The sequence below is a fragment of the Zalophus californianus genome, chromosome 12 (assembly GCF_009762305.2).
Source record: "Zalophus californianus isolate mZalCal1 chromosome 12, mZalCal1.pri.v2, whole genome shotgun sequence".
Taxonomy (NCBI): domain Eukaryota; kingdom Metazoa; phylum Chordata; class Mammalia; order Carnivora; family Otariidae; genus Zalophus; species Zalophus californianus.
In genome coordinates, this window is record NC_045606.1 from 54,564,114 (window position 1) to 54,590,444 (window position 26,331).

Consider the following 26,331-nt stretch of genomic DNA (forward strand, 5'->3'; position numbering starts at 1 on the left):
AACCCCACAGAACTATATAGATTATTCACATTACATACAATAAATACTTCCATTGTTCATTTATTCATCCGTATTTGAAAATAGTTTTGTTTCCGTCATAAATATGTTCCCTGTGCTGTTTTTTTCCTCTTCATATGCGCTTCAAAGTCTGTAAAAAAGAGCTTTAAAAAGAGCTGCACGTGGCCCTCGGGTAGGGAGATGGCCACACCTGCTTGGCAGACTGCAGTTTCACAGACTTTCTTCCTATGCCTTGTTATCATCACCAAAACATAAATTAATACCCCAAACTTGACCCTCTCCCCAATTAGGACTTTTATATGCACTGAAGATGGTCGTGTGGATGTGACTTAGAGAAAGATCACATGTTGTCAAGTGTTCGTGTTGCCACATTTTCTGCACATTCTATAACCAAAACGATTTATTCCAGGCAAGCTTGTTTTTTTTCATTTAATGCCTGCTTTCTGTAACATGAAATAAACACGCAGTATGTTTTATGCAATTGGCCTTAGGAGGTACAACACAGGAATACTTGCAGAGCAGTTACCAGAAATTATGCAGGTTGTTCCAAAAGTTATATGGAACTGCACAGATGTCCTCAATGGGCTTGTAAGTGCATTTCTCAGTAATTGGAGCCCTGTGCGCGTGTTTCAAGCATCTCCAGGCATCACATATGCTATTACCCATATATGTGATCCCCAATTGTACGTGATTGAAGTGCTATCCACTGCACCCCCCGCCCCCGAGCTGGTCTCCTCCAGGGGGAAGGGAACGTACAAGCATTAATTGGCCCTAGGAAGGGCTGGTCATCTAAATGAGCTGGGGAGGGGCGCCTGGGTGGCTCAGTTGGTTAAGCGACTGCCTTCGGCTCAGGTCATGATCCTGGAGTCTCGGGATCGAGTCCCACATCGGGCTCCCTGCTCAGCAGGGAGTCTGCTTCTCCCTCTGACCCTCTTCCCTCTCATGCTGTCTCTCGTTCTCGCTCTCTCAAGTAAATAAATAAATAAATCTTTAAAAAAATGAGCTGGGGAAATGGATCAGTAAAGGAACCGCCTCAAGTTGATAATCAGTGAGGTTGGGATCGAGCCCTATGTCGGGCTCCCTGCTCAGCGGGGAATCTGCTTCTCCCTGAAATTTTATTTGGTGAGGGATATGGGTCCATAGGAAAGGAAATTCCTTTAACTAGAAATGTGGAATCACAACACTGAAACGGTGAGCCTGTAAAAAGAGAAAATAGATGCTTAGAGTGAGTGAGTCAGAAGCACATGAGTTGTTAGAGCTTGAACTCCAGAGACCAGATCAGGCAAGACTGCTTAATACCATCACATGATCTGCCCCAGGCACCCTGTATTTAATTAAAAGAAGGAGTGGGGCAGGGCCGAGCCAGAAGAGCACTGTTGCTCTTAGCGGGGGGAGCCAGAGGAGTTAAAGTTAAACCTTGATTGCCTGGGTCTAGGAGAATTCAGCATGGAATGTCTCTACTATTTCCTGGGATTTCTGCTTCTGGCTGCAAGATTGCCACTTGATGCTGCCAAACGTGAGTACACAAGTCGGTTTTAACCTGTTCTTTGTCAGCTAAAGTGATGGGTTGTCTGAAGTATTGTTGTCCACGCCAGAAGGCTGACTTCATGAAGATCCTCTGGAAGGTTTCGTGTTCACTCATTTCTTGAAACCTTTGGGAATGTTGGAACTACAGCAGAATGCCTCCCGTTCCGTTCTTGGCTTCAGGCTCTCGGAAAGTAGTAACCAGGCAGCCCCTCTCTTAGGGTTTTTTTTTCCCATTGCGATCACCCCCTTTTCTCTCCCCAGACACGGGGAGGGTGCACGTGTGAGGGGAACGGTCCCCGGCCTGAGAACAAAGCAATGCCACCTGCTACACTTCGTCTGGATTCCGGTAGTAAACAGAGCTCCCGTAAAGCAGGGCCCAAGAAGAGCTAGAGACCAGTTCACTGATCATCATCCCAGCCCAGAAGCTGTTGGGAAGTTTTCACAGGCCTGCGGGAGCTTGCTGCCTCTGGGGTGAGGTTACTGAGAGAAGAGCCAAAGCCCGGGGTCTCTATTCTAGTCCCACATTCGAGGTTGGGGACTTCCTAACAACTGATGCCCAATTGATGAAAGCAGACTCTTTGGAGGTCAGTTTGGAACCTCCTTGTTTAAAAAGCCCCTCTTATGGGGCACCCGGGTGGCTCAGTGGGTTAAGCGTCCGACTCTTGATCTCAGCTGAGATCTTGAACTCGGGGTCATTAGTTCAAGCCCCATGTTGAGCTCCATGCTCGGTGTAGAGCCTACTTGAAAAACAAACAAAAAAATCCTCCTCTAATGCAAAGCAGGGTTTCGGCCCATGTACCCTGTCCAGGGGATGGGTGGCAGTGGTGGGAGAAAGAAGTGAATTATATATCACCCGGAAGGTCCACTCCACCTCCAACCGAGGAGGGACACTCACTGGATGAAAAGTTTGAGGGTCCTGATTTTACCAGACAACTCCATGGTCGGGGGCAGGGGCGGGAGGTGGATAGGTGTAGAGAAGGGGCCAGCATCTACCTTGTGGCCACCGCGTACAGTCACTATACCAGCTCCTGCACTTACATCCCTCGGTAACCCCCACAACCGCCTTTGTGGGGCAGATGGTCCTCCCACCATTCAACAGGTATGGAAACCAAGAATCCAGGTCTTGCTTTTCACCTGCTGGGCCCTGATGCTTGGGCCATGCTGGTCCCCGGAGACCCCTGTCCTTCCGTCTCCTGTGACTGGACCTGATGAGGGGGCCCAGACGCAGGGATTTCAGCAGGGGGCCAGGGCTGGGACCTGTTGGCCTCAGAACAGTGCTGGAAGGATGGTCATGTTTCCCAGATGAGGAAGGCAGCCACAGACAGGGCAAGTGACTTGCCCCAGGCCACGCAGCAATTAAGAGGAAGAAAGCCCAAACCAACCACTGTCCTTCCTGCAGTTGGACAGACTTGGGTTCCCTGCCAGCTGGAGGGCTGGGCCACAAGCGACTTAGTGCCCTTGAGCTTTCATTTCCTCATTTGATAATCTGGGCAATGGGGTGCTTGTGAGATCAGCTAACAGATGGTGCTTGGGGTGGGAGTCCTACAAGGTAGCAATGGTCTTACCTCAGGGTAGGTCCCAGGACAGATTCCCTGCAGTCCTGGGAGATGGAGGGACAGAGAAGTGACAGTGGAGAGCCCGTGCCTAATTCTAGCCGCCTTTCCAGCAGTACTAATTTGCTCAGTGAAACAGATTAGCCTGAGGTTAAATGTTGGCTGTCAGTTTGAGAGGAGTCCCAACCTATTAGGCAAAACGTAACAAAACCCACCATTCCCGTCTTCACCTTGCCCTAGACTAAATATTCTATCCAGAAAAAATAAGAATGGGTAGAATTTACCACCATATCAAACACCAAGGGATTCCTTGCCACTTTCCAATCATAGCCCTGGTGAAAAAGACAAGAGCGGGTGTTGACAAAGTAGTTAACAAACAACCTGGCCACCCCCCCCCCCACCCCTAATCCTTTGCTGGTGGATGGAGCAGAGATTCTAGAATGGAGAGAGAAAAGCCACAGCAGTGCTGGGTGTGACTCCATTTCCCTTCACTTCTAACAGCCCCCCATACGCCTCTTTTTTTCTTTTAAAACCCGCTTACTCTTGGGTGTCTTTTCTCTTTTTTAACTCAAGTTTTTGAAGTCATAGATTCACATGCAGTTTTGAGAAATAATGCAAGATTCCCCTGTATACCTTTCCCAGTTTCTCCCAATGGTAACGTCTTGTAGAATTATTGCACAATATCACAGCCAGGATATTGACACCGATACAGTCAAAATACCAAACAGTTCCACCCCCACAAGGGTCCTTCATACCCTTTTATAGCCAAACCAACTTCCCCTTCCCACCCCACCTTCTGCCCTGGCAACTACTAATCCATCCTCCATTTTTATAATTTTGTGACTTCAAGAATGTTATAAATAGAATCCTTACAGTATGTAATTTAGGGGCCTTGGCTTTTTTTACTCATAATTTAAGTGTTGCATGTATCAATAGTTCTTTTTTATCATTAGGTAGTATTCCACAGTACAGATATACCACAGTTTGTTTAAACATTCACCCATTATAAGACATCTGGAGTGTTTCAGTTTGCCCTACTATGAATAAAGTTTCTATGAACATTCATGTACAGGGTTTTGGGTAACCATAAGTTTCCATTTCTTTGGGACAAATATCCAAGAGTACAATATTTTAGTTGTATGTTAATTGCATGTTTAGGTTTTTTAAAAATATTTATTTGTCAGAGAGCACAAGCAGCGGGGGAGCGGCAGGCAGGGCAGGCAGAGGGAAAAGACTCCCCTCCAAGCAGGGAGCCCGATGTGGGACTCAACCCCAGGACCCTGGGATCGTGACCTGAGCTGAAGAAAAACACTTAACTGACTGAACCACCCAGGCATCTCGTGCAGCATGTTTTACAAGAAACTGCCAAACTGTTTTCCAGAGTAGCTGTACCATTTTTCGTTCCCACCATAAATGTATGAGTGATCCAGCGTCTTCATATTCTCGCCTACGTTTGATGCATCACTGTTTTCTTATTTAGTCATTCTGATAGGTGTAAGTGATATCCCACTGTGGTTTTGATGTGCATTTCCCTACTGGTTAATGATACTGGACATCATTTCATGTGTCTCTTTGCTGTCTGTATATCCTCTTCAGTGTAATGTTCAGGTCTTTTATCATTTTTTTTAGTTGGATTGTTTTTTAATGTTGAGTATTGAAAATTCTTTCTATATTCTAGATAGCAGTCCTTTACTGGAAATGTGGTTTGCAAATATTCTCTCCCAGTTTGTAATTTGCCTTTTCATCTTCTTCACATGTTATTTCACAGAACAAATGTTTTTCATTTTAATGAGGTCTAATTTATCATTTTTTCCTTTTATGGATCATGTCTTGGGTGTCAAGTCAAAGAATTCTGGCCTAGCCTAGAGCCTAAAAATTTCTCCTATGCTTTTTACTTTCTGATAGCACCATTTGTTGAAAAGGCTATCTTTTGAAACTCCATTGGGTTGTTTTTGCATCTCTGTCAAAAATCAGTAAGGCATATTTGTGTGGGTCTATTTCTACATTATCCATTCTGTTCCATGGACCCCTGTATCTGTTCCTTGTCACTCTTTTAAGTTTGTATTTTTCCTTGACTTCTGACATTTAAAATCAGAGGAGAAACCTGTGTTTTGTTTCTGGAACCACTCACTTTCTCTCAGGATCTGTGGAAGAGAAAGACTCTTCAGGACAGTGGAAAAAATCAGTCCTGGGAATCAAAAGATGTGAATCTTCATTTCCACTCCATTAAAAGTGACCCTGAGTAAATTCTGTCGCTTCTGTAGGCCTAAATTTCTTCATATGTAAAATGAAGTGATTTGAACTAATGTTTTTTCCAAATTGAATATTCTACCACTCTGTGCTCAATTCGAATGAATATCCAGTTATAAACATTTATTGATAAGCCTACGTTTCCTGCCCTCACTTAGTGTCTGTTTCCAAATAAAAACAGTTCCACAGAATCATAAGACATTTGGTTTTTGTCTGATTTGGAGGCCCAGAGAAGACATGGTCTGCGGGCAACACAGCCTGTTTAGTAACAAAATCAAGACTAGAAATATTCACCCATTTTTGTAACATTCACCCATTGTAGGACATCTAGATTGTTCAGTATTCATTTCAATATTCTTCCCCATTCCATCTGTCTCCCTTATAAGAAGGAAACAACAGGCTTTTGCCTCCTTCTACCAAAAAGGAGAAATAGAAGATAGATGTTAGTGGTATCCACTCAAAATGTCTTCGCTGAGCACCTGCCGAATACCAAACCTTGTGGAAGTCCTCTTCCAGTATTTAAGAGAAGACAGTATTTCTGGCTCTATGAGTCCAGATGACACAAGACCATATGAATTGATGAGAGGACAGTTTATGATAATGTATGATTAGGAGCTGGCTGTGAGTTATAGACAATTGACTTTTTGGCTGTAGCAGAATACTCAGATAGGTTGAGCAAGACACTTTTTACCTTAACCAGTCCAGAGGCGAGCAAGGCTAGACCAAGAACTTGACAACATCGAGAATTCTTTCTTTGCATCCTTCCACTCTGACATCCTTGGTGTGTTGGCTTGCTTCTTCAGATTTATGCCCTCATGGCTAAGTATGGCTATCCCAGCTCTGAGCATCACATCACTACATTACTATCCCCAAAATCAATTCTGATGTGAACAAAAATGGAGTTTGTTTTATATATATATATATAAAGGGAGGAAAACTTCCCAGAAGCCCTCAAAAGACTTCCTCTCAGTTCTGATTGGCCAGGTTCTAATCATCTGCTCCTGCCCATACTGTAAGGAAATCTAGGAAAGTGAGTCTTTGGAATTTTGAACTGTTATAGTAGAAGCTCTGCAATAAGGGGAAAAAAAGAGTAGGGGTGCAGCCTGGAAATGGCAGCCAACCAGTCTGCTACAATCCTCAAAGAAAGAGACCACGTGACCATTGGAGTTGTCAGGCAAGGTAAAAAGACATCAACTTGAGATTAGAATCTCAAAAGAAAAATTTATAAACCCTGGAGCAACTGCACAAAACATAAAAGATACAGCTAATAAGCCAGAAGTGGAGATAAAATGGACTCCAAGAATAACCCCAAAAAGTACAGGAAAAGAAGAAAAAGGAATAAAGAACAGATGGGACAAATAGAAAAATAACAAGATGGTAGACTTAAATCCCACAATATTAATAAATACAGTAAACATAAATTACCTAAACACTCCAAATGAAGATTCACATCTTTTTGACTACATTAAAAAAAAAAACCAATATACTGTCTACAAGAAACCCACTTCAAATATAAAAATATATATCCATTTAAAATAGTAGGATGGAAAAAGATGTACCAGTTAACCACTAAGCATTACTATCAAAGTATTCTTCAGGACAAGGAATATTACCAGAGATAAGTCAATTCCTAATGGTAAGAGGATCAATTCATGAAGAAGTCTCAGCAATTCTAAACAGAGCTTCAAAATACATTAAGTGAAAACTGAACAGAATTGAAAGAAGAAATTGGCAAATTTTCTTTCAGGCAAGGCTCCCTGCTCCGGTGGGGAGTTTGCTTCTCCCTCTGCCTGCTGCTCCCCCTGCTTGTTCTCTCTCTGTCTCTCTCTCTGTCAAATAAATATTTATTCATTTGACAGAGAAAGAGCAAGAGAGGGAACACAAGCAGGGGGAGTGGGAGACGGAGAAGCGGGCTTCCCGCTGAGCGGGGAGCCCCATGCGGGGCTTGATCCCAGGACCCTGGGATCATGACCTGAGCCAAAGGCAGACGCTTAATGACTGAGCCACCCAGGTGCCCCTAAATAAAATATTTTTTAAAAAAGATTTACTTATTTATTTTAGAGCAAGCATGGGAGAGGGGGAGGCAGAGGGAAAGGGAGAGATAGTCTCAGGCAGACTCTGCACTGAGCACAGAGCCCAACATGGGGCTCGATCTCATGACTCTGAGATCAGGACCTGAGCAGAAAGCAGGAGTCAGATGCTTAACTGCATGCGCCACCCAGGTGCCCCTCCTTGACTCATTTAAAGTACACAAAAAGGGTTTGAATAGTTGTATTTAAGCTATTTCCAGTAGACATTAAAATAAAAACCTATTTGACTTATTGGAAATATTAAGTATGACTTTCCAAACTTATGAAAGAAGAAGTTGCTTTAACTACTGTTAAATAAGTACCAAATGAGAAAAGGAGTAGACAATTTGTTTTTCAAATATTGATATAGGATTTCATGATGTGCTGAGCAATGAAAGAACTTCTGATTATATGAGGGAGCACAACCAACTGGCTGGTTGGTCTTCAGATGAAAATGAATGGAATGAAAAACTGTATCCAGTGTGGAAGAAGGAAGACCCAAGGTGGAAAAACTCCTGGAAAGGTAAGTCAAATATTCAAGCCAAACAACTGTCATTTCCTATTTGTCTTAGTCTCATAGATTGTAGACTTGGAGATCACATGGCTTATGTTGCTTCTGTGAGTGACAGTACTCTAGTTACCAAGTGGGAGGCACTTAGGTTTGGCAATCTTTATCTCAACATTGTCACTCTCTAATTTACACACACACACACACACACACAACTTTAGTCCACTTAGAAATTGACAAGTTTGTAGTTCTTGGAAGATTTTGGAGAGCAAACAGATTTAGCCTCAAACCTATTTATGGGAATGGTCTCTCAGAAGATCTGAGACACTAGAGCTATTTTGACCACCTCAAAAGTGTGGTTTACCAGAAAGTGAATATCTTTCCATTTGCATGAAATAATGAGTCCTTTGGTCATCAGTTTTGAGTTTAAAAATACAAACCTTAGAACTTGTTTCTTCAATCCAGTTGAGCAGATTTTTTTAAGTAAATGTTCTTTCTATGGTCAGAGATTTCTTTAATTGGTCTGACTTTTTTTTTCCTTCTAGAATGTTGTACTCTGAAAAAGTTAGGAATCCAGAAAATAATTTATTGTTAAGAGGCATAAAGATGGGAGGGCACCTGGCTGGCTCAGTCGGTAGAGCACGCAACTCTTGATCTCTAGGTCATGAGTTCAAGCCCCACGCTGGGCATAGTGTTTACTTAAAAAAAAAAAAAAAAAGGCATTGGGATGCTCTGGTCCTTATTGGTGGATTAATTTATCAATGAAAGGAAAAAGATGCTTGATCATTAAACTGCACTCTCTGTGTGCTAGGAGGCCATGTGCAGGCGATTCTGACCAGTGATTCACCAGCACTTGTGGGCTCAACTATCACGTTTGTAGTAGACCTGGTATTCCCCAGATGCCAAGAGGAAGATGTCAGTGGCAACATAGTCTATGAGAAGAACTGCAGAAATGGTAAGGAATGTTATTCATGCCACAGGAACAGGCTAGTTCTCCTAACTACTGGAGACCCATCTCATAAACCTAAAGGCTCACAGGTACTTATGTAAATGCAAGATGCCATCACCCCATGTCACCCCCTCCTCAAATTGGATGACAGGGAGGTGTTGCTCCATCCAGTTCCTATATCAACATTAGCCAAACCCACTTGAGCAAACTGGTGGCTTTCTGCTACTTGGAACCTTCTTCAAGAGCTACATTGTCATGCTCACCTTTTTCTTAGGGTCTAGTTGATTAGCCAGAGAACACCATGTTGATTCTCAGATTTTGGTTTGATTACTTGGAATTCTTTTGGATACTCAAAGAAGAGCCAATCTGACAGATATTTGCTGATCAGATCAATTTCTGCTTCCAAGTATTGCTTAAGCAAATGTGTAGCTGGTGCAAATACTTAGATGTGTATGTTGTGGTTTTGCTTTGCCCTTAAAGCGGGTAAGCTCTTTGTACATGTTAAAGAGCACAAAGGAACACAAATGAGTCAAGGGAAATTATCTTGAGAACTGCACATTCTCAAAAACTTGGAGCTAATTACTGAGATTCTTCAGTGACAAGACTGTTAAATGCATTTATGATCTGATTTTATGACTTAGAACTTCTGTTAAACTGTCAATGTGTTCATTCCTTATTGATTTATCAGGTCTAGGGCAGGGAAAGTACCAGGTGAGTCTGGCACATCTTATTGTGTCCAAGTAAGTAAATACTCAAGGACTAACAGGGACACATCACAAGGACACAGAAGCCAGCTTGAAGGGACTCCCCCTGGCTATTTGGGACAATTTAAGAATAAAAAATAAAAATGGCTCTAATACATTGATAAATAAAAAGATTCTTCAAAAATGTCAGTGACATTAAAAAACCAAGAGGGTGAGGGAACTGTTCTAGATGAAAAGATATTGGTCATGACTTGTTTACAATGAAATATGTTGGGGTGCCTGGCTGGCTCAGTTGGGAGAGCGTGTAACTCTTGATCTTGGGGTCATGAGTTCGAGCCCCACGTTGGGTGTAAAGACTATTTAAAAAGAAAAAATGTCATACATACAAAAAAGTTGAAATCAGGGTATACACTGATACACCAAAACCTCCTACCTAGACTCAACAATTTTAACATTTTGCCATAGTTACTTCTATCTATCTGGTTTTTTCTGAATCGTTTGAAGAGACAAAATAGCCAAATATAGTATGTGACCCTTGATTAGACTATAGGAAGAGTGGTAATGATATTGTGGTTATATAGGTTAATGTCCTTATTTGTAGGAGATATATGCCAAAATCCTTAGGAGTTGAGAGTCATTTGATGCCAAATGACTCAGGGTAAAAAAAATAAATAAATAAAAAAGGCTACAGATAGCAGGTATCAATGTAAAAAGATAAAGCATCCCTCAGTTTGGTTTGAATACAGTTGTGATGTGGAGATCCAATATTAAAAATAAATATATTGTGGTATCTCTAGATTGGACCTTTCTGAATAATTGCTTTATATAAAGAAACTTTTACTGAAATGTAACCTATAGGCAGAAAATGGACAGGTCATAAATATACACCACTGGATGAATTCTCAAAATTAGTGTTTTAATTGCCCAACTATATTTGTATTTATGAAAAATACGAAAAGATGTTTAATTCAAAGATGAGCGTTGGGCATTCTGAGCCCAGATGACAAGCCTGGTTTGTTTCTTTCTCTGTTTAGATACTGGCCCATCTCCTGACCTGTATGTTTACAGCTGGACCGAGGAAGATGGCTGGGGAAATGGCCCCAACCAACACCATCACCACGTGTACCCTGACGGAAAGCCTTTCCCTCACCACCCTGGATGGAAGAGATGTGATTTTGTCTACGTCTTTCACACACTTGGTTGGACTTTTTACGAAACCTCCTTAGCTTCTTCTTTACCTGCCCTTAAAACTTTAACTTTTTTCACTTTTCTTATTCTATAATCAAGAATGCTAACACTAAAAGTTTAACAACAGTTACTCTGTGAACTTTCCTTAGCTGGGGCGGAGGGTGAGAGTTAAAAAGAAAATCTTGTTTAGCCTTGACAAATCTTCAGAACACCAAAGAATTAGAAGAAGGGGAAAAAAATTAATTCAGTTTTCATTTTTAAAAGAAAACTGTTCAATTTCTTTTTGTCTAAAACAGTAATATGAAAAATAGGAATATTTGAGTGGCACCTAGATGGGTATTTGATTTTTTCTTTAATTTTTTATTGGCAAAAGATTTGTTGAAGAAACTTATGCTCTTTGAAGGAAATTTAGAAAATGCAGAAAAGTACAAATGAAAAATAAGTCACCCATAATTAACACGAGATTATCACTGTTAACACGATGGTATTTTTTTTGCTAGTATTCCCTGATTAAGATTAGAATGTATACACATTTTTGTTAACTATCATGAGCACTTGACTATAGCATTAAAATTCTTTATGCACATTATTTTAATGACTGCATAATATTCCATTGTGTAGAAATAACATAATCTAACCACTATTCTCCTTTAACAAAGCCTCTTTTTTTTTTTTAACCACAAATGGTACCCACTTTTGTTTTATTATTGGTGAAGTGGTTATTTTTTTTTTTTTAAAGATTTTACTTATTTACAGAGAGAGACACAGCAAGAGAGGGAACACAAGCAGGGGGAGTGGCAGAGGGAGAAGCAGGCTCCCCACCGAGCAGGGAGCCCGATGCGGGGCTCGATCCCAGGACTCTGGGATCATGACCTGAGCCGAAGGCAGACGCTCAACGACTGAGCCACCCAGTTGTCCCTGAAGTGGTTATTTTTAGAAGGAGCAACTTTACATTATGATTAGCAAAGCTGCTAAGTTCTTAAATATGTCACCAGATGCCATCTGGCTCTGAATGTTTGAAAATTGCTACCAACCATGCAGGCTCCAAACTTCTAAATGTTTTGTCTTTTTTCATAAATTAGAGTTTCTTTGTCCCATTAACTCGCTAATAAATCAAAACAACACACATTAACAATAGACATCAGTTTAACAAAGTACAAAATAGATACCAGATAGTATGCCCGTCTAGTTATGTCGAGGTTGAAGGCTGACTTTGTTTCAAAACATGCCTTCACGGCCCCGTCAGTCAGGTCCCCAAATGTCATGATTTCTTTGACCTGACCATTTGCATGGAGTTGTGTATGCTCACTAGCACTCCGATCTCTCTTTAGCCCTCTTTTTAGTTAAGGTATCTATTAAAATCAGCTTTTAGCCCAGAAATTGCTGTTTTTCTAACAAGACTGTTTTGAATTTCCATATTCTGAAGTCTCAGAGTTAACTGATATTCTCCTTCAACTAACAGTTGCTTATGTGGTCTCTCAATGCCAGGACTGACATTTTCCTCCCGTATAATTAACCCCGAGAGACACCTCTTTCCCCTACAACCTCCAACAGAACTGCCTCTGCATTTCGAGGTAAAGGGGATTCCAAACCACATATCCCTGAGAAGATTAGTATAATTTTCTGATACCTTTGATCTTGTAATAAACATGGTCTTTAAACATCTCCGCAAGTATCTGTGTCACCATCCGTGTTGTTTCAATTGCACATCTGTGCTGGGCGCCTCAATAGGATTAGAAAAATCCTTGGGCCCTGAAGGTTAGGAATCATTTTTACTAGCTACAGCCAGTGGCAGTCAGATTTTGGTTAGGGCTGGAGAAAGAGAAAGAGTGAGTCAAGAATGTCCTAAAAATGTGTTTATAGAACCACTACATTTCTTTTTATGCCTACCATACCCTACTTCTTTTTCATCACTTACTGTTTTTTTATATACAAATTCTATTAGAAAATGGATTCTAGTCCCCTAAAAAAAAAAGAAAAGAAAAAAACGGCTTAGTGATATAACTGAAATGGTAATACTGTTACAACAATAAGGTAGATCTTTGGATAAATTTTTTTTAACTCCTTTAGACACCTCACCATTGCACTGAATGGGTCTTCTCTGGGAAACACATGTATTTCAAGTGCCAGACCTCTTATAAACATTTTTAATTTGTAAACTGAGGACTAACAGTATTGTCCCACTAAACTGCTCTTTTCGTTTTAACCAACTAACCAAATTATATTTCTGTAACTGTGGCTTTGTGTTATAGGGTTTTACATAAAATGAGCACCATCTTCCTTCCTGAAGCGGCCAGGACCACCTCCCCATCCTGTTTTTCCTTTTCCAGAATGTTCTCTAAGGAGAAGTCACTAGTCATAAAGAAACAACAACTTCCTATAATGATCACATAATGTGGCCAATAACTAAAAATTTCCATCCTCTCAAAGGTCAGTATTTGCAGAAATTAGGACGGGGTTCAGCAAGAGTTTCTATAAACACAGCCAATGTGACACTTGGCCCTCAACTCATGGAAGTAATTGTTTATAGAAGACACCGACATGCATATGTCCCCATCGCAAAAGTGAAAGACGTGTACGTGGTAACAGGTGAGTGGCGTGAACTCGAAGTTAACTGATGGTGAGGCACTTTGCTCTGGTGATGTTAGTGGGTTAAGAAAGAGCTAGAGCCAAGTGTTCTGGGCTGGGTTAACAATTAGTATGGGTTCCTTCCCTCGCTTATATATTTAATTATATTGTACTCCATCTATGTTTCCAGAATAACTTGGAAAAACCCTGGAAAACTTGTGTAGGAAAAGGGGAAATGATGCTGAATTATCTCTTGTTTTAAGTTTTGAACCTAAAAGCATTACTGAAGTCATCTACTTAAAATCAAGCAATCGTGTGTTGTTTCTATTTTGGGGTATATCTTTTAGATCACGTTCCTGTATTTGTGACTATGTATCAGAAGAATGATCGAAATTTATCTGATGAGACCTTCCTCAGGGACCTCCCCATTATGTTCAATGTCCTGATTCACGACCCTAGTCACTTCCTCAATGAGTCGGCCATTTACTACAAGTGGAACTTCGGGGATAATACTGGTCTGTTTGTTTCCAACAACCCAACTTTGAATCACACATACGTGCTCAACGGAACCTTCAGCCTTAACCTCACTGTACAAGCTGCAGTACCTGGACCTTGTCCTTCGCCTGCACCCAAACCTCCAACACCCACGTCTCCTTTATGTAAGTGTTTTCCAGGTGATCTTTGAGGGGGGTTCCTTAACAGCTAAAAAAAAAAGGGGGGGCGCCTGGGTGGGTCAGTTGGTTCAGCGGCTGCCTTTGACTCGGGTCATGATCCTGGGGTCCCGGGATCAAGTCCTGCATCAGGCTCCTTGATCAGAAGGGAGTCAGCTTCTCCCTCTGACCCTTCCTCCCTCATGTGCTCTCTGTCTCTCATTCTCTCTCTCTCAAATAAATAAATTAAATCTTTGAAAAAAACCCTAATAATATAGGTTACATAATTAGATCCCTAGTTTAAAGGATTGTGTGGAGAGTCTGCTGTGATCCCATTCTGTATGTCATTCTTTAGCCACTTTATCACCATTTTAAGCTGTTAGAATATGGAAGAAAGGAGAGTACGTTTAAAGTCACTTTGCAAGTAGAATTTCGTGACTTGAGTGCAGCTCTTTGACCTTCCTAATTTGTACTGGTCCTCGTTATGTGTACAGATGCTTTCCCTGTCTGCCCCATCACATTTCTGTTCCCCATTTTTTCCTCATGTGAGAACACACCTTGGCCCTTTATAAGCATGCAGGCCATCCCCACTTTCTTTCTCCCCCCTCCCACATTTCTCCCCACTTCCATTCTCCTCCCTGCTCTGCCCACATCCACCTAGTGTCCTGCGAAAACACAGCCATACTTGAAAGTAGTTTCCAGATGGCCCAAGAAAGAATGTACCTTGAGAATATTTCTCGGCAAGCAAGCTGGAAAGACTCTAGACATTAAGATTGTTCTGGATGTAAGGCATAATAAATTAAATTCCACTCTATACTAATAGTATATGAGGCCATTTAAGAAGTTCTTAAGAGTCTACTTTGGAAAGTGTTAGCTTCCATCTGTTGCCCCACCCTACCCCACTCTGCCGTGAGTACTCCGCACCCGGACGACGGCGACGGGAAGGGGACGGTAATAGACGGACATCCTCCCACTGGTCACAAGAGGGCGCCATCACCAAGCCCAGAGGAAATAACTCCAGCACCATGTCCAGACTTGTTGCAATTCTTGTTTTTACCAAAACCTGTTATAAATAATAAATTGTTATAATAGTCTGTTATTAACAAAATGAGAACTCATTAAATTGGGCATGTCTAAATCAGGACACTGTAAGTTATTACTGATGTTGATTCATTCTTTTTTGAAATGTTTTCAATTACAAAATTAATGCATGTTCCTTAATAAAAATTCAAACAGTAGAGAACCCTAGAATAAAAGTAAAAGTCCTATTCACATTCTCCTCCCAAGAGTTAAACCTTGTTAATAGTTGGGAGCGTTTCTTTCCCGATCTTTTTCTATGCCTTTACAAACTGTATAAGTATATATAGGTGTTGTTGTTTTGATTTTTAAGTAAATGGGCTTATGCTGTATATATGGTTCTATAATTTGCTTTTCTTCACTTAACAAACATGGACATCTTCTTTCCCTTGTCAGTACATAAAATTTAACTCACTTTATTCAATGGCTACATAGTATTTCATAGTATGTATAAACTTAGTATATAAGTAATATAGTATGTATAAATGTATAATTTATATATAATTTATTTAACTATTCTCTTTATCGATGGTTGATTAGGTTAATCCTAATTCCAGTTACAAATATAACTGCATTGAACAACTCTAATCAGATAGCTTCCTTCTTCCCTTTTTTCTTTTAAGATTTTATTTCTTTATTTGACAGAGAGCACAAGTAGGCAGGCAGGCAGGCAGAGGGAGAGGGAGAAGCAGGCTCCCTGCTGAGCATGGAGCCTGATGTGGGGCTCGATCCCAGGACACCGGGATCGTGACCTGAGCTGAAGACAGATGCTTAACCAACTGAGCCACCCAGGCACCCCATATAGCTTCATTCTGATATTTCTGTAAGAGAATTTCTTTTTCTATAAGTATCAACGGTCTTCTTTACAAATAAGGAGACCAGGTGTAAAATTCAAAATAAATTGCAGATGCCTGTAATATCTAGATCTGTCTAGAAATTCCTAAATGGTAAAGGGTTTAATGTTAGTTTATTTAACAGTCTATTTTTTTAAAGATTTTATTTATTTGTGAGTGAGAGGGAAAGGGAGAGAGCATGCACATGAGCATGCAAGGGGCTTGATCCCAGGACCCTGGGATCATGACCTGAGCCAAAACTAACTAGATGCTTAACTGACTGAGCTACCCAGGCGCCCCTAAAATATGATTTTATCTATCACGGCCTGCTTGATTTCATCAGGATTGTTGTACCACACATTTTAATTTGGTTTCTACCTTTCATTTGATTCCCATGTTTAAAGAAGATACAGGATTGTGTTTACTTACATAATTTAATAATTATAACACCTCCTAGTTCTCACATCTCTGTGAATCATTACATATTTAGTTCAAATTTCTGCAGTAACTTAATAGTATAGAACTCTTGATGTTTTTCTAAAGGGCAAGTAGATGTTTAGATTTTTGGTTATCATGTACCTGTTTAGATTTTGGGTTATTATGTATTACGTATATCTTTACATTCTCAGCAACTCATCTAAAATGTTTTTATCCCAACTGTCCAGCGTCAGCCGGTGACAGCCCCCTGGAGCTGAGGAAGACTCCCGATGAAACCTGCCACATTAACAGATACGGTTACTTTAGAGCCACCCTCACGATTGTAGGTAGGAGCAGCAGGGGAAGGGTGTTAGGATCTACCCCGGGCCAGCCTCTCGACTCTGGAGGGGTGGGGGCGGGGGCCCTACTCTCTGTTCAACATCATACCACGTGGGCACAAGCAAAGACGCTGCCAGTTTCTAGGTTCCAACTGGCCTACCCCAGCCTTCCTTAGACATTCTGGTGGAAATGAGCCCAGTGTGAGGCCCACCTACTACTGAGCCTGCCCTGGGCCTAGATCCCCCACCCTGTGCATTCCAGAAATCTGAATGTGCCTTGAAGGAAGGCCAGTAGCAAGTTCCCACAATTGCTACTTCCTTCCTCTAGCTGACTTCACAAAGTCCCACGTCTAGTGTGTAAGAAAGAGGGACGAACAGGGCTACCACAGATGGCTGTGTATTGTGGGCACTGCCCACAGGCACCCCAGAGAAGACAGATGGGGCCCGAAGCCCAGCTGAGGCACCCCGGTTCTGGAGATGGGGCTAAATCCCCAGCTGTGCACCCCGGGGCTGAGAGAAGCCAGTGCCCCCTGAGCCCAAGGGCTGCATATTCCCTGGGGATGGGGTTCCCTTTCTCTGAAATTCCTGTCCAGAAGGAATGCAACCTTCTAACACATACACAAGCTCCAGAAACGAAGAGCCAGGTTGGAATGAGGAGCAATTCAGTTTGACTTTGAAAGTGCTGCATAGACACGTATGCATGTTACGGGGTAGACTCCCAGATCTGGTGTGATTCTGGTGTGGCAAGGACGCCGTGTCTCCGTTTGGTGTGGCTTTCTGATTTATTAAGGAATGGTTGGGTCTGGTTTCTTCTGTGTTTTGATGTGTTTTTCTGTGGGGGGTGTTTTGTTAGACGGAATTCTGGAGGTCAACATCATCCAGATGACAGACGTTCTGATGCCCGCACCACAGCCTGACAACTTGCTGATGGATTTTGTCGTGACCTGCCAAGGGATGTGAGTACATCTCAGGCAGAGGACCAGGCCAAGACCTGAGCAGGGGCCCTAACGCCATTTCCCCTTCAAAGTTGATTTAGATTCCGGTTCATCGGTCAGCCGCGACAAGGAAGGGCCCCAGGAGGTGCTCAGAAGCACACTCTTGCTTTGCTAGATGGAACAATGCTCGTTACCTTTAAGCTGATGATGAAATTGAATAGTAATTATTGATTTTACACTTACCATGTTCTTAACATCTTGCATCTGTTCTCCTCTTGAATCCTCACCCAATCCTGAGTCTCCTCATTTTACCGATGGGTCCCCTGAGGCACACAGTGATTATAGAACTTGCCCCCATAGATGGTGGGTACCTGCAGAGCATGGTTCACAGGCTATGGTCTGGCTCAGAGCCCAGCTCTTAGGCTCCCTGAGGCCCCTCCAAGTGGTGGGAAGCCAGTGTGGAATGGCCATGTCCTCGCATGAATTAATAGCAATGCCCAATAATCCTGTCTCTCTAAACTTTACAAAGCTTTTTCTTCCTTTTTTTTGAAGTTTTCTTTTTTAATTTTTTAATTTTTTTAATGATTTATTTATTTGAAAGAGAGAGCAAGCGCAAGGTGGGCAGAGGGAGAGGGAGAAGCAGGCTCCCCAGTGAGCAAGGAGCCCAATGTGGGACTCGATCCCAGGACCCTGGGATCATGACCTGAGCCAAAGGCAGTCACTTAACAACTGAGTCACCCAGGCGCCCCTACAAAGCTTGCATTACGTAATTTGACTTCTAACGGTTTGGTTAGAACTATATAATAGACTAAATATAAGTTAATATATAAATTCACAAATTTATGTGTAATAGGTAAATTAAGTAATTAAAATGTATGTGTGTAAATGTATAAGTTAATCAAGAGAATGAGATGGTATAAAAATGTGGCCTTATCTGATACAAAGGGATAGCTAAGGAGCTCTCCAGCTTGGGGAGGGGGGAGGGCGATGAGAGAGAAGAGAAAAACCTGACGGAGGAATGAGGCCCGCTGAGAAGACCGCGTGTCCTGGATGCCACCCCTGCCTCACCAGACCCAGCATCAGCACGGCCGCTCCCTCCAGAAGGTCCACTCACAAGGGAAACAGGGCCTACCGCAGTAATGCGTGGTCATATCGCCTCATGGTTGTCAAACCTCGTTTATTCAAGTCCCAGCTCCACCCCTAACTGCTGTGTGACCTTGGGCTAGCTGTCTCCCCTCCCTGAGCTGGCTTGTCACCTGCTACACTAGGCTAATCCTACTTTCCTCATCGGGTCACTGAGAGGAATAGACAAGACCGTGTCACACACCTACAGCTTTGTGTCTTGCACGTAGTAAATACTGGCTAAACAGCCACTGTTCCTGTCACTGTCAGACCCCTGCAGGGACCCAGGTGGGCCAGCTCTGGCATTTGACAGTATCTTTGCCCCACACCTAAGCCGACCACACCTGCACACATCCTAGGGAGGCCAGGTGTGGAGGAATGACTTGGACTTCGCACAGTTTCCAATAGCCCTTTGCCTTTGTGGGGCGGGGGCGGCGTTGGTAGTGGTGGTGGTAATTTCTTTCTCCGCCACGCCCAGGGCCACACCTTTCTGAGGGTGCAGGGGAAACAGTAGCTCATACCCAGGCTTGTTGAAGAGTAAATTATATGCCACAATTTGACATCATATGGTTTGATATTCTTCTATCAGATGCAAGAATAAAAGAATAAAGTGGAATTCAAGTTAGTTCTAGTGGAACTCTAGTCAGTTTTAGGGACAGGTAATGATTATGATTGTCCCTTTTAAACTGATTTTACATCTCCCTCCCTGGGTGCCGTCTGTCCCCTCAGCATGCCCACAGAGGTCTGTACCGTAGTTTCTGACCCTAGCTGCCAGATCACCTACAACACGGTCTGCGACCCTGTCGATGTGAACACAGGGGATTCGTGCTTCCTGACTGTGAGGAGAGCCTTCAGGGGGTCTGGGACATACTGTCTGAACCTCACTCTGGGCGATGATACAAGCCTGGCCCTCACGAGCACCCTTGTCCCTGTCCCTGCAAGAGGTAAGTTTTGTTTTTATGTTTGTACGAACATTTCATGTTGCAGGGGCAGTGTGTGTCCTATATACTAAAGCCATTCAAGGCTTCACTAACAATGTTTAACTTTATTTCAGTGCAAAAATCATTGAACTATTGTTAATGTGGATTGGACAACTGGCATTAAAGTCCAGTAGCAAATCTACTTAGAGAAGGGATGAGAGAGAGACCCAATGAAATAATGACTAAAGATAAGTCTTCTGACGAAAAAAATCAGCTGTGATCATGGACCAGTAATAATGGGATATGATTACTGCGTGCTCGAAGAGATTTATATGTCAAGGGAAAAGGATAAAGCCTAACATCCAAAAATAACAGTGTTCTCCAATTAACTTATAAAAAGGGGGAGACTGGTACACTGTCGTTGTTAGAATCCCCCTAGGCAAAGACATGAAACCAGGAAGAGAAATGAGAAACCAGCTGGATTGCTGGCTCCTTTCTAATCTGCCATGTGTCCTCTCTTTCCCTTCCCAAATTCTACCAAGCATTACACTGAAACAGTAACAAACCAACTTGCCTAGTCCTCAGATGTTCACCAGTAAACCTACTCTTTGCCGCCCTAGTGCTCGGAGAGGTGAAATGCTAGTGGACTAAGGAATCTCATTGAGAAATTGTCATTTACTGCTGGCTTCCAACTTTCCCAGGCACCAAATTAGGATTCCACCTGGTGACCCTAGCTGAATTTCACTTCAGTCTACCTTGTTGTAAGATACTGCTTTCTCTCTCAGAAGAAACGCTCTGTGGTGGAATGGGAAAGAGGGATTAAATTGTGCACACATTACAACACATGTTTTGCTGCTTCATTTGAGTATTGTTAGGCACAACCTAATGACTAACTCACAACTCCTTTGGATTTGGAGCCTATCTCATAAGGTAAAAATGTACTGAAACATAGATTTACTCATTAACTGTATAAAAGGCAGCTTTAACCTCATTGAAAGAAAAGCTTAAGTAACCATACATATAATTATGTGTATGAGGGCTTATAGTTGGTGAGATCTGAGGCACAGATTTAAAAACAAAACAAGGAGACACGGGTGCCCTGCTTCCTCCAAGGCCGGGGTGGGGAGCTGGGAGGGTGGGGAAGAAGGAGGCAGGCTGGGGCACTTGGACCAAGTGAGTGCGGGTCTTCTGAGCCGTCACCTCCAGGAGCTGCTGTGGTTATTCTTGGGCTGCCAGGGCGGGGTGGGGGGGTGTAGAACAGCCTTTTAGGGTCATAACCTATTCTGTGAAGCTTCTTCGGGGCTGGCAAACCACTGTTCTCTCATCTAGATTAGATGTTTAGACATTGGCTTTCCTTTAATTCTTCTTGCAGTGAGTGGTACCTTTAGGGGACCTGAGCCATTTTCAAAATCCAAATAAAGGAAGCTCAGAAAGAGAGCTTTTAATCCAGGGGGGATTGTAACTTGATGGCTTGGGGTTTCAAAGTCAGAATTTCAGAAACAGATCTTTGGTCAAAAGCAAACCCATAGACTTTCAGCAGAAATGACTTTTATTCATTGATTCCATGAACGTTCGTGAAGCACCTGCAATTCTTTCAACAAATACTCATTGAGCATCTACTCCATGCCCAAAAGAGATGTAGGCATGAGATACACAGTTCCAGACAGAGTGGGGAACAAGATGAAGAAGATCCCTCCCTGCCTTTGTGGGTGGAAAGAGACAACACATAAGATGACATTGTGAAGAAAATAAAAGAAAATAAAACCAGGCATGGAGAGCGACAAGCATGAGGGAGAGAGGGCACAGAGGTTGGCTGTCAGGATTGGGGAGGTCACTGACAGGCCTGCCCACCCAGCAGCATCTGCCTGTGAAGGGCCTTCTCTGAACTGAAACCTTTCAGGAATGAGCAGTCCATTTAGATGGTTGTAGACCACTGGTAGGGCTTGAGTTTTATTCTGTGTATAAGGGGATCCTCCGGCAGGTTTAAAGCATGATCTGATTGATGCTTTTAAAGATAATTCTGCCTACCGAGGGAAGCAGGGATCATGGGAAGGTGAGAGTGGAAGCAGGTAGACAGGATGTCCTCTCAGGAGGAGAAGACTGGTGGCTGGGACTGCAGTGGTGGCAGGGGATGGAGAAAAAAGATAAATTCCAGTTACACTTTGGCAGTAGTGACGAGACGAGTTAATTTGCTGGTTTCCAGGAATACAGAGAAGATGTAATCCCTGCCTTGTGGTTCCCACAGTCTGGTAGGAGAGAAACATGTACAAAGCAGTACTTGCGACACGGTGTGATTGAGGCAGAGGAAGAGAAGCAAGTAGAGGAGTGACACAGGCAGGTGTGGTGACCTGGTGCCCTCGTGAATGTCCGGAAGGCACCCCAAAGGGGTGAAAACTTGAAATGAGCCAGGGGAAGGATGTTCCTGGCAGAAGGCATGGAGATTTGAAAGAGCAGGGGGGAGGATAGGCCACTCCCAGGATTTTTAGCACAGCTGGATAGTGGGAGATGGGGCCAGAGGAGCGGCCAGGAGGGTCATGTAGCCCTTCTTCATGTGGGTGCTGTTGGGTCAGCTGAGACCTGAGCAGGTGTCTCCAGGACATGACATCTCTCTTCTGAGCCCTTGACGCGGTGTTCCAGACATGCTAACTCATTCTCTAAATGGAAGATAAGCTGACCCAAAGACTATGTATTATTTAATGGAAAAGATTACTGAAAACCCAGAGGGAGCCATATATCTTCTGATAGCTCCCTTCCTCATTTATTTAATTGCATTACAAGTAGCATGTCCTCTAGGCGGAAGATGTCGCTAATACTGTCTTCTGTTTTAAGACCCAGCTTCCCCTTCAAGCATGGCAAATGGTGCCCTGGTCTCCGTTGGCTGCTTAGCCATATTTGTCACTGTGATCACCCTTTTAGTATACAAGTAAGTTGCTGCTTTTAACACTTAGTATAGTATATTGTCAAAAATAAGTTGTATATTCCTGCATAAATGGGCCATTTCCCCTTTTTTGCTTTTAAACGGTCTGTGTAGGGGAGAAAAATCTAACATTGAATGAATACCAAACAAGACTATTAATTTTGCTGTGAGTTTTTTCTTTTAATCCTAAAAATGCTACCAGACATCATAACTTTACAAAATTGTGTCAGCTTAGTGTTTAACATGTAATCGCAAATTATAGTAGGCAGGCACATTTCTTGCATGAAGAAGGGAAAATAACTATACTTTGATTAGACATCAATGTCTTAAAAGCTGTGGATTGGATTAAATGGAATTAACCCTTTTGTACTTGGCATGTAAGAGATAATAGTAACATATTCCAGTTGGAAATCTTTTTTTTTTTTCAATCTGTCTAACACATTGTTTTCAGAAAACACAAGGAATACAAATACCTGATAGGAAACGGTACTGGGATTGTGGTCAAAGGCAAAGGCCTGAATGTCTTCCTCAACCACGCAAAGGCCATGTTCTGCCCTGGAAACCAGGAAAAAGATCCATTGCTCAAGCACCAACCGGAAACTGTTTAAATCTTCAGCTTTATTTCTGACCAACAGCTCACTCTTCAGGTGAGCTATTCCAGAGTTGATGACTTAACTTCTGTTCCTAAAGATTATTGTTAAAATATATACTGGGGCTTAGGGAGGTCCAAAGGGTTTTTTTACGGGCTAAATGATATCTTAGAGAAGTAAAGAAGAATTGCACTGTGCGCAGCCTCAGCTGTGTTATAGAACTGATAAAAACAGTTAGAACTGCTTTCTTTCATTATGATTTATGTTTCACTTATAATGTCTTAGGTGGTCAGTGGGATAGACACACTATGTCCAAAGAGTAGGGGGAGAAGGTACTATTCATTGGAGTCTGGCCTCAGTTCACTGGAAGGAGAGGCTGGACGCTGTCTAGCTATCCATGTTCCAAGCTAACTGAATGCTACTTCGGTGAACATGCATGAGTTCCTAGCAAAAAAGTAACGGGCCAAACACTTAGTGTGATGTGCATGCTTCTTACACTAAAAAAAAAAAAAAAAGTATATACTAATCTAATACATAGGTGTGAATATTTTCCTGAAACCTGCCATGCCCAGCTGTGTAAAGGAATGCTAATCATTCATTTACTCTGTAGACCTCTACTGAGTACTTTCTGTGTATCAGGCACGCTTGCTAGGTACCCAGCCCTACAGTCAGAGTGCTCACAGTCCTGTATATATATATCTCAATTTCTGTACACTCGGTGCATGTATTTGAAATTATATATTATGATTTTCCAAAGAAGGAGGCCCCTGCTTTTCCTACTGGTTTCTCTATTTGAATGATATAGGGACTTGATCAGTAAGGGTTTTACTTCCATTTGTAATTAAAACTCTCTACCAGATGTCAGACAGGACATGCTTTTTTTTCTCCTTCCTGAAAAATAAAGGATGAAAAGAGATAAGATCTTGGAATTATAATTCTTTTTCCAATTTATTGTTCGCCTTTCTATTGCGTTTACAGTTGAAACACATAAAAAGTTGTTTAGCGCTGCCCCATGGAGCACTGATCATTTCATAAGTATTTTATATTTTGAAATATATATATAGTATGTTAAATTTCAATAAATGTAATACATAAATATAAATCGGATCGATCTAAAAAAAGGAGTTTCTGTGAGCAAGTGTTCTGGACTCTTTGAACAGTCAGTATTATATTAAAAATAAAGGCAGGGCGCCTGGGTGGCTCAGTTGGTTAAGCGACTGCCTTCAGCTCGGGTCATGATCCTGGAGTCCCGGGATCGAGTCCCACATCGGGCTCCCTGCTCGGCGGGGAGTCTGCTTCTCCCTCTGACCCTCCTCCCTCTCGTGCTCTCTATCTCTCATTCTCTCTCTCTCAAATAAATAAATAAAATCTTTAAAAAAAAAAAAATAAAAATAAAGGCAAGAGGAGAGTTCTAGGTCAGAGATCAGCAAACTTTTTCTGTAACGGGCTGGGGAGTCAACACTTTAGGCTTCGTGGGCCATACAGTTTCTGTTGTAACTACTCACTTCTGCTCTTGTAGCACGAAAGCAGCATTGATGTAAATGAAAGAGCATGCTGTGTTCCAGCAGGAGCATATTTACAAAGGCAGGTAGTAGGCCGGATTTGGCCCATGGGTCATAGTTTGTTGACCAATGTTCTAAACTAAAAAAGACCAAAGAGACACAGCAATCAAAAGTAATTTAGGAATATAGACTGCATGTTAGCATTAAAAAACAAACCACTATGAAAGGCATTCTTGTGACAACTGAGGGAAATTTGAATACATGCTGGATACTAGATATAAAATTGTTAATTTTCTTAAGGAGTAGTCAAGATTTTCTTAAGCAGTTGGTGGACACCACCATTTAGTCTAGTTCTTTCACTTCGTAGATGTCCTGGAGGCCAAAAATAAGCTATTTTTTTCTGAAATCGTCTCCAAAGATTACAACATTTGCCAAACACAGATTGTTGAAATTCCTCTCTAATTACGTGCTGGCTGTAGGTCAGTGGTTCTCAACACAGATTACTATGCCCCTTGGGGGCATTGGCAATATTAGGAGACGTTTTTGGTTGTCGTAATTAGGGTGGGGGTCCTGCTGGTATCTAATAGGTAGAGGCGGGGGAAGCTGCTGAATATCCTACAGTCTACAGAAGAGCACCCCACAACTAAGCACCCCATGTTATGTGGCCCCAAATGTCAGAAACCCTGTTGTGGACTAAGTGAAGAGGTCCAGAACATGGATGTGAAGACAGGAGGTTTGGATTTGAATCCTGCCCTGCCATTTGAAGCTGAGTAGCCCTGGGCCCGTTTTTTGGCCTTCCTGAGCTCTAGCCTCCTCATCTGTAAAGTGGATATGCAATCCTTCCCTAGCGCAATTCATGGGGCTGCTACCAGTCCACCTGAAAGAACAAATGGACATGACAGCACTTTGTATACGGCAATAGTGGTATATACTCCGTGTGAGGCCCAAGGACACGAGCAAGGTGAAGAGGTGTTACCATTTTTGTGAGGATTAGGAGGCCGGGACATTAGTTCCTAAAGCAGAAATGTAATATCAGGTTACAGCAGAATCACTTGTAGCTTGTTCCAGGTCGGCCAAGCCCCACCCCCAGAGTTTCTAATCCAGTGTTCTGGGGTGGGGCCCCATATCTGGATTTTTTACTAAATCCCAGGTGATGTGGATACTGCTGGTCCACGACCTGAGAAGTACTGGTCTTGAGATCCCCTCTTCCCTTATTGTATCAACAGGGGGTAGCAGAGAGCAGCAAATACACAGTCGATCACCTAGGAAGCCAGTGGAAATCCCCATCAAACCTCTTCCCTCCGTTTAGTCTAACAAAGGGCAGGAGAGAGGGCTGAAATCATGATTTAGATTTATATTCTCCATGTGACCTTGGTAGCAAGTCATTTAATTTCGGCTCATTCGCTCTCTGTGAAATGGGGGAAACAACCTGAAAGATAGTGAGATGACTTGATTAATGTTTGCTGAGAATTAGAACTTCCAAAGAAAATTGAAATGCACAGGTAATAAATTATTCTGGGAATTTCTTATTCCTAGGACTTTTTTTTATAAATGTCTGCACTTTGAACACTTCTGAGTCATTCATAAAGATTGGTTGCCACCATTGAATTTCCAATTGTTTAAGAGTTTAGAGGGCAATACTTTCAATGCATTCATTACATCCCAAATGGATAATTCCAGACCTAAAGCAACAGGC

At 42.3% G+C, this 26,331-nt stretch overlaps 1 protein-coding gene across 1 annotated transcript; it reads left to right on the top strand.

The window, feature by feature from the left end:
• Positions 1-1,347: 1,347 nt before the first annotated feature.
• On the top strand, positions 1,348-23,648 carry GPNMB (glycoprotein nmb). The gene is made up of 11 exons (XM_027575072.1): positions 1,348-1,534; positions 7,788-7,940; positions 8,737-8,880; positions 10,613-10,777; positions 13,197-13,355; positions 13,682-13,993; positions 16,560-16,658; positions 17,503-17,605; positions 19,436-19,650; positions 22,456-22,549; positions 22,995-23,648. Exons 1-11 carry the CDS (start codon positions 1,465-1,467, stop codon positions 23,149-23,151), a joined length of 1,671 nt encoding a protein of 556 aa, XP_027430873.1. The 5' UTR covers positions 1,348-1,464; the 3' UTR covers positions 23,152-23,648.
• Positions 23,649-26,331: the final 2,683 nt, after the last annotated feature.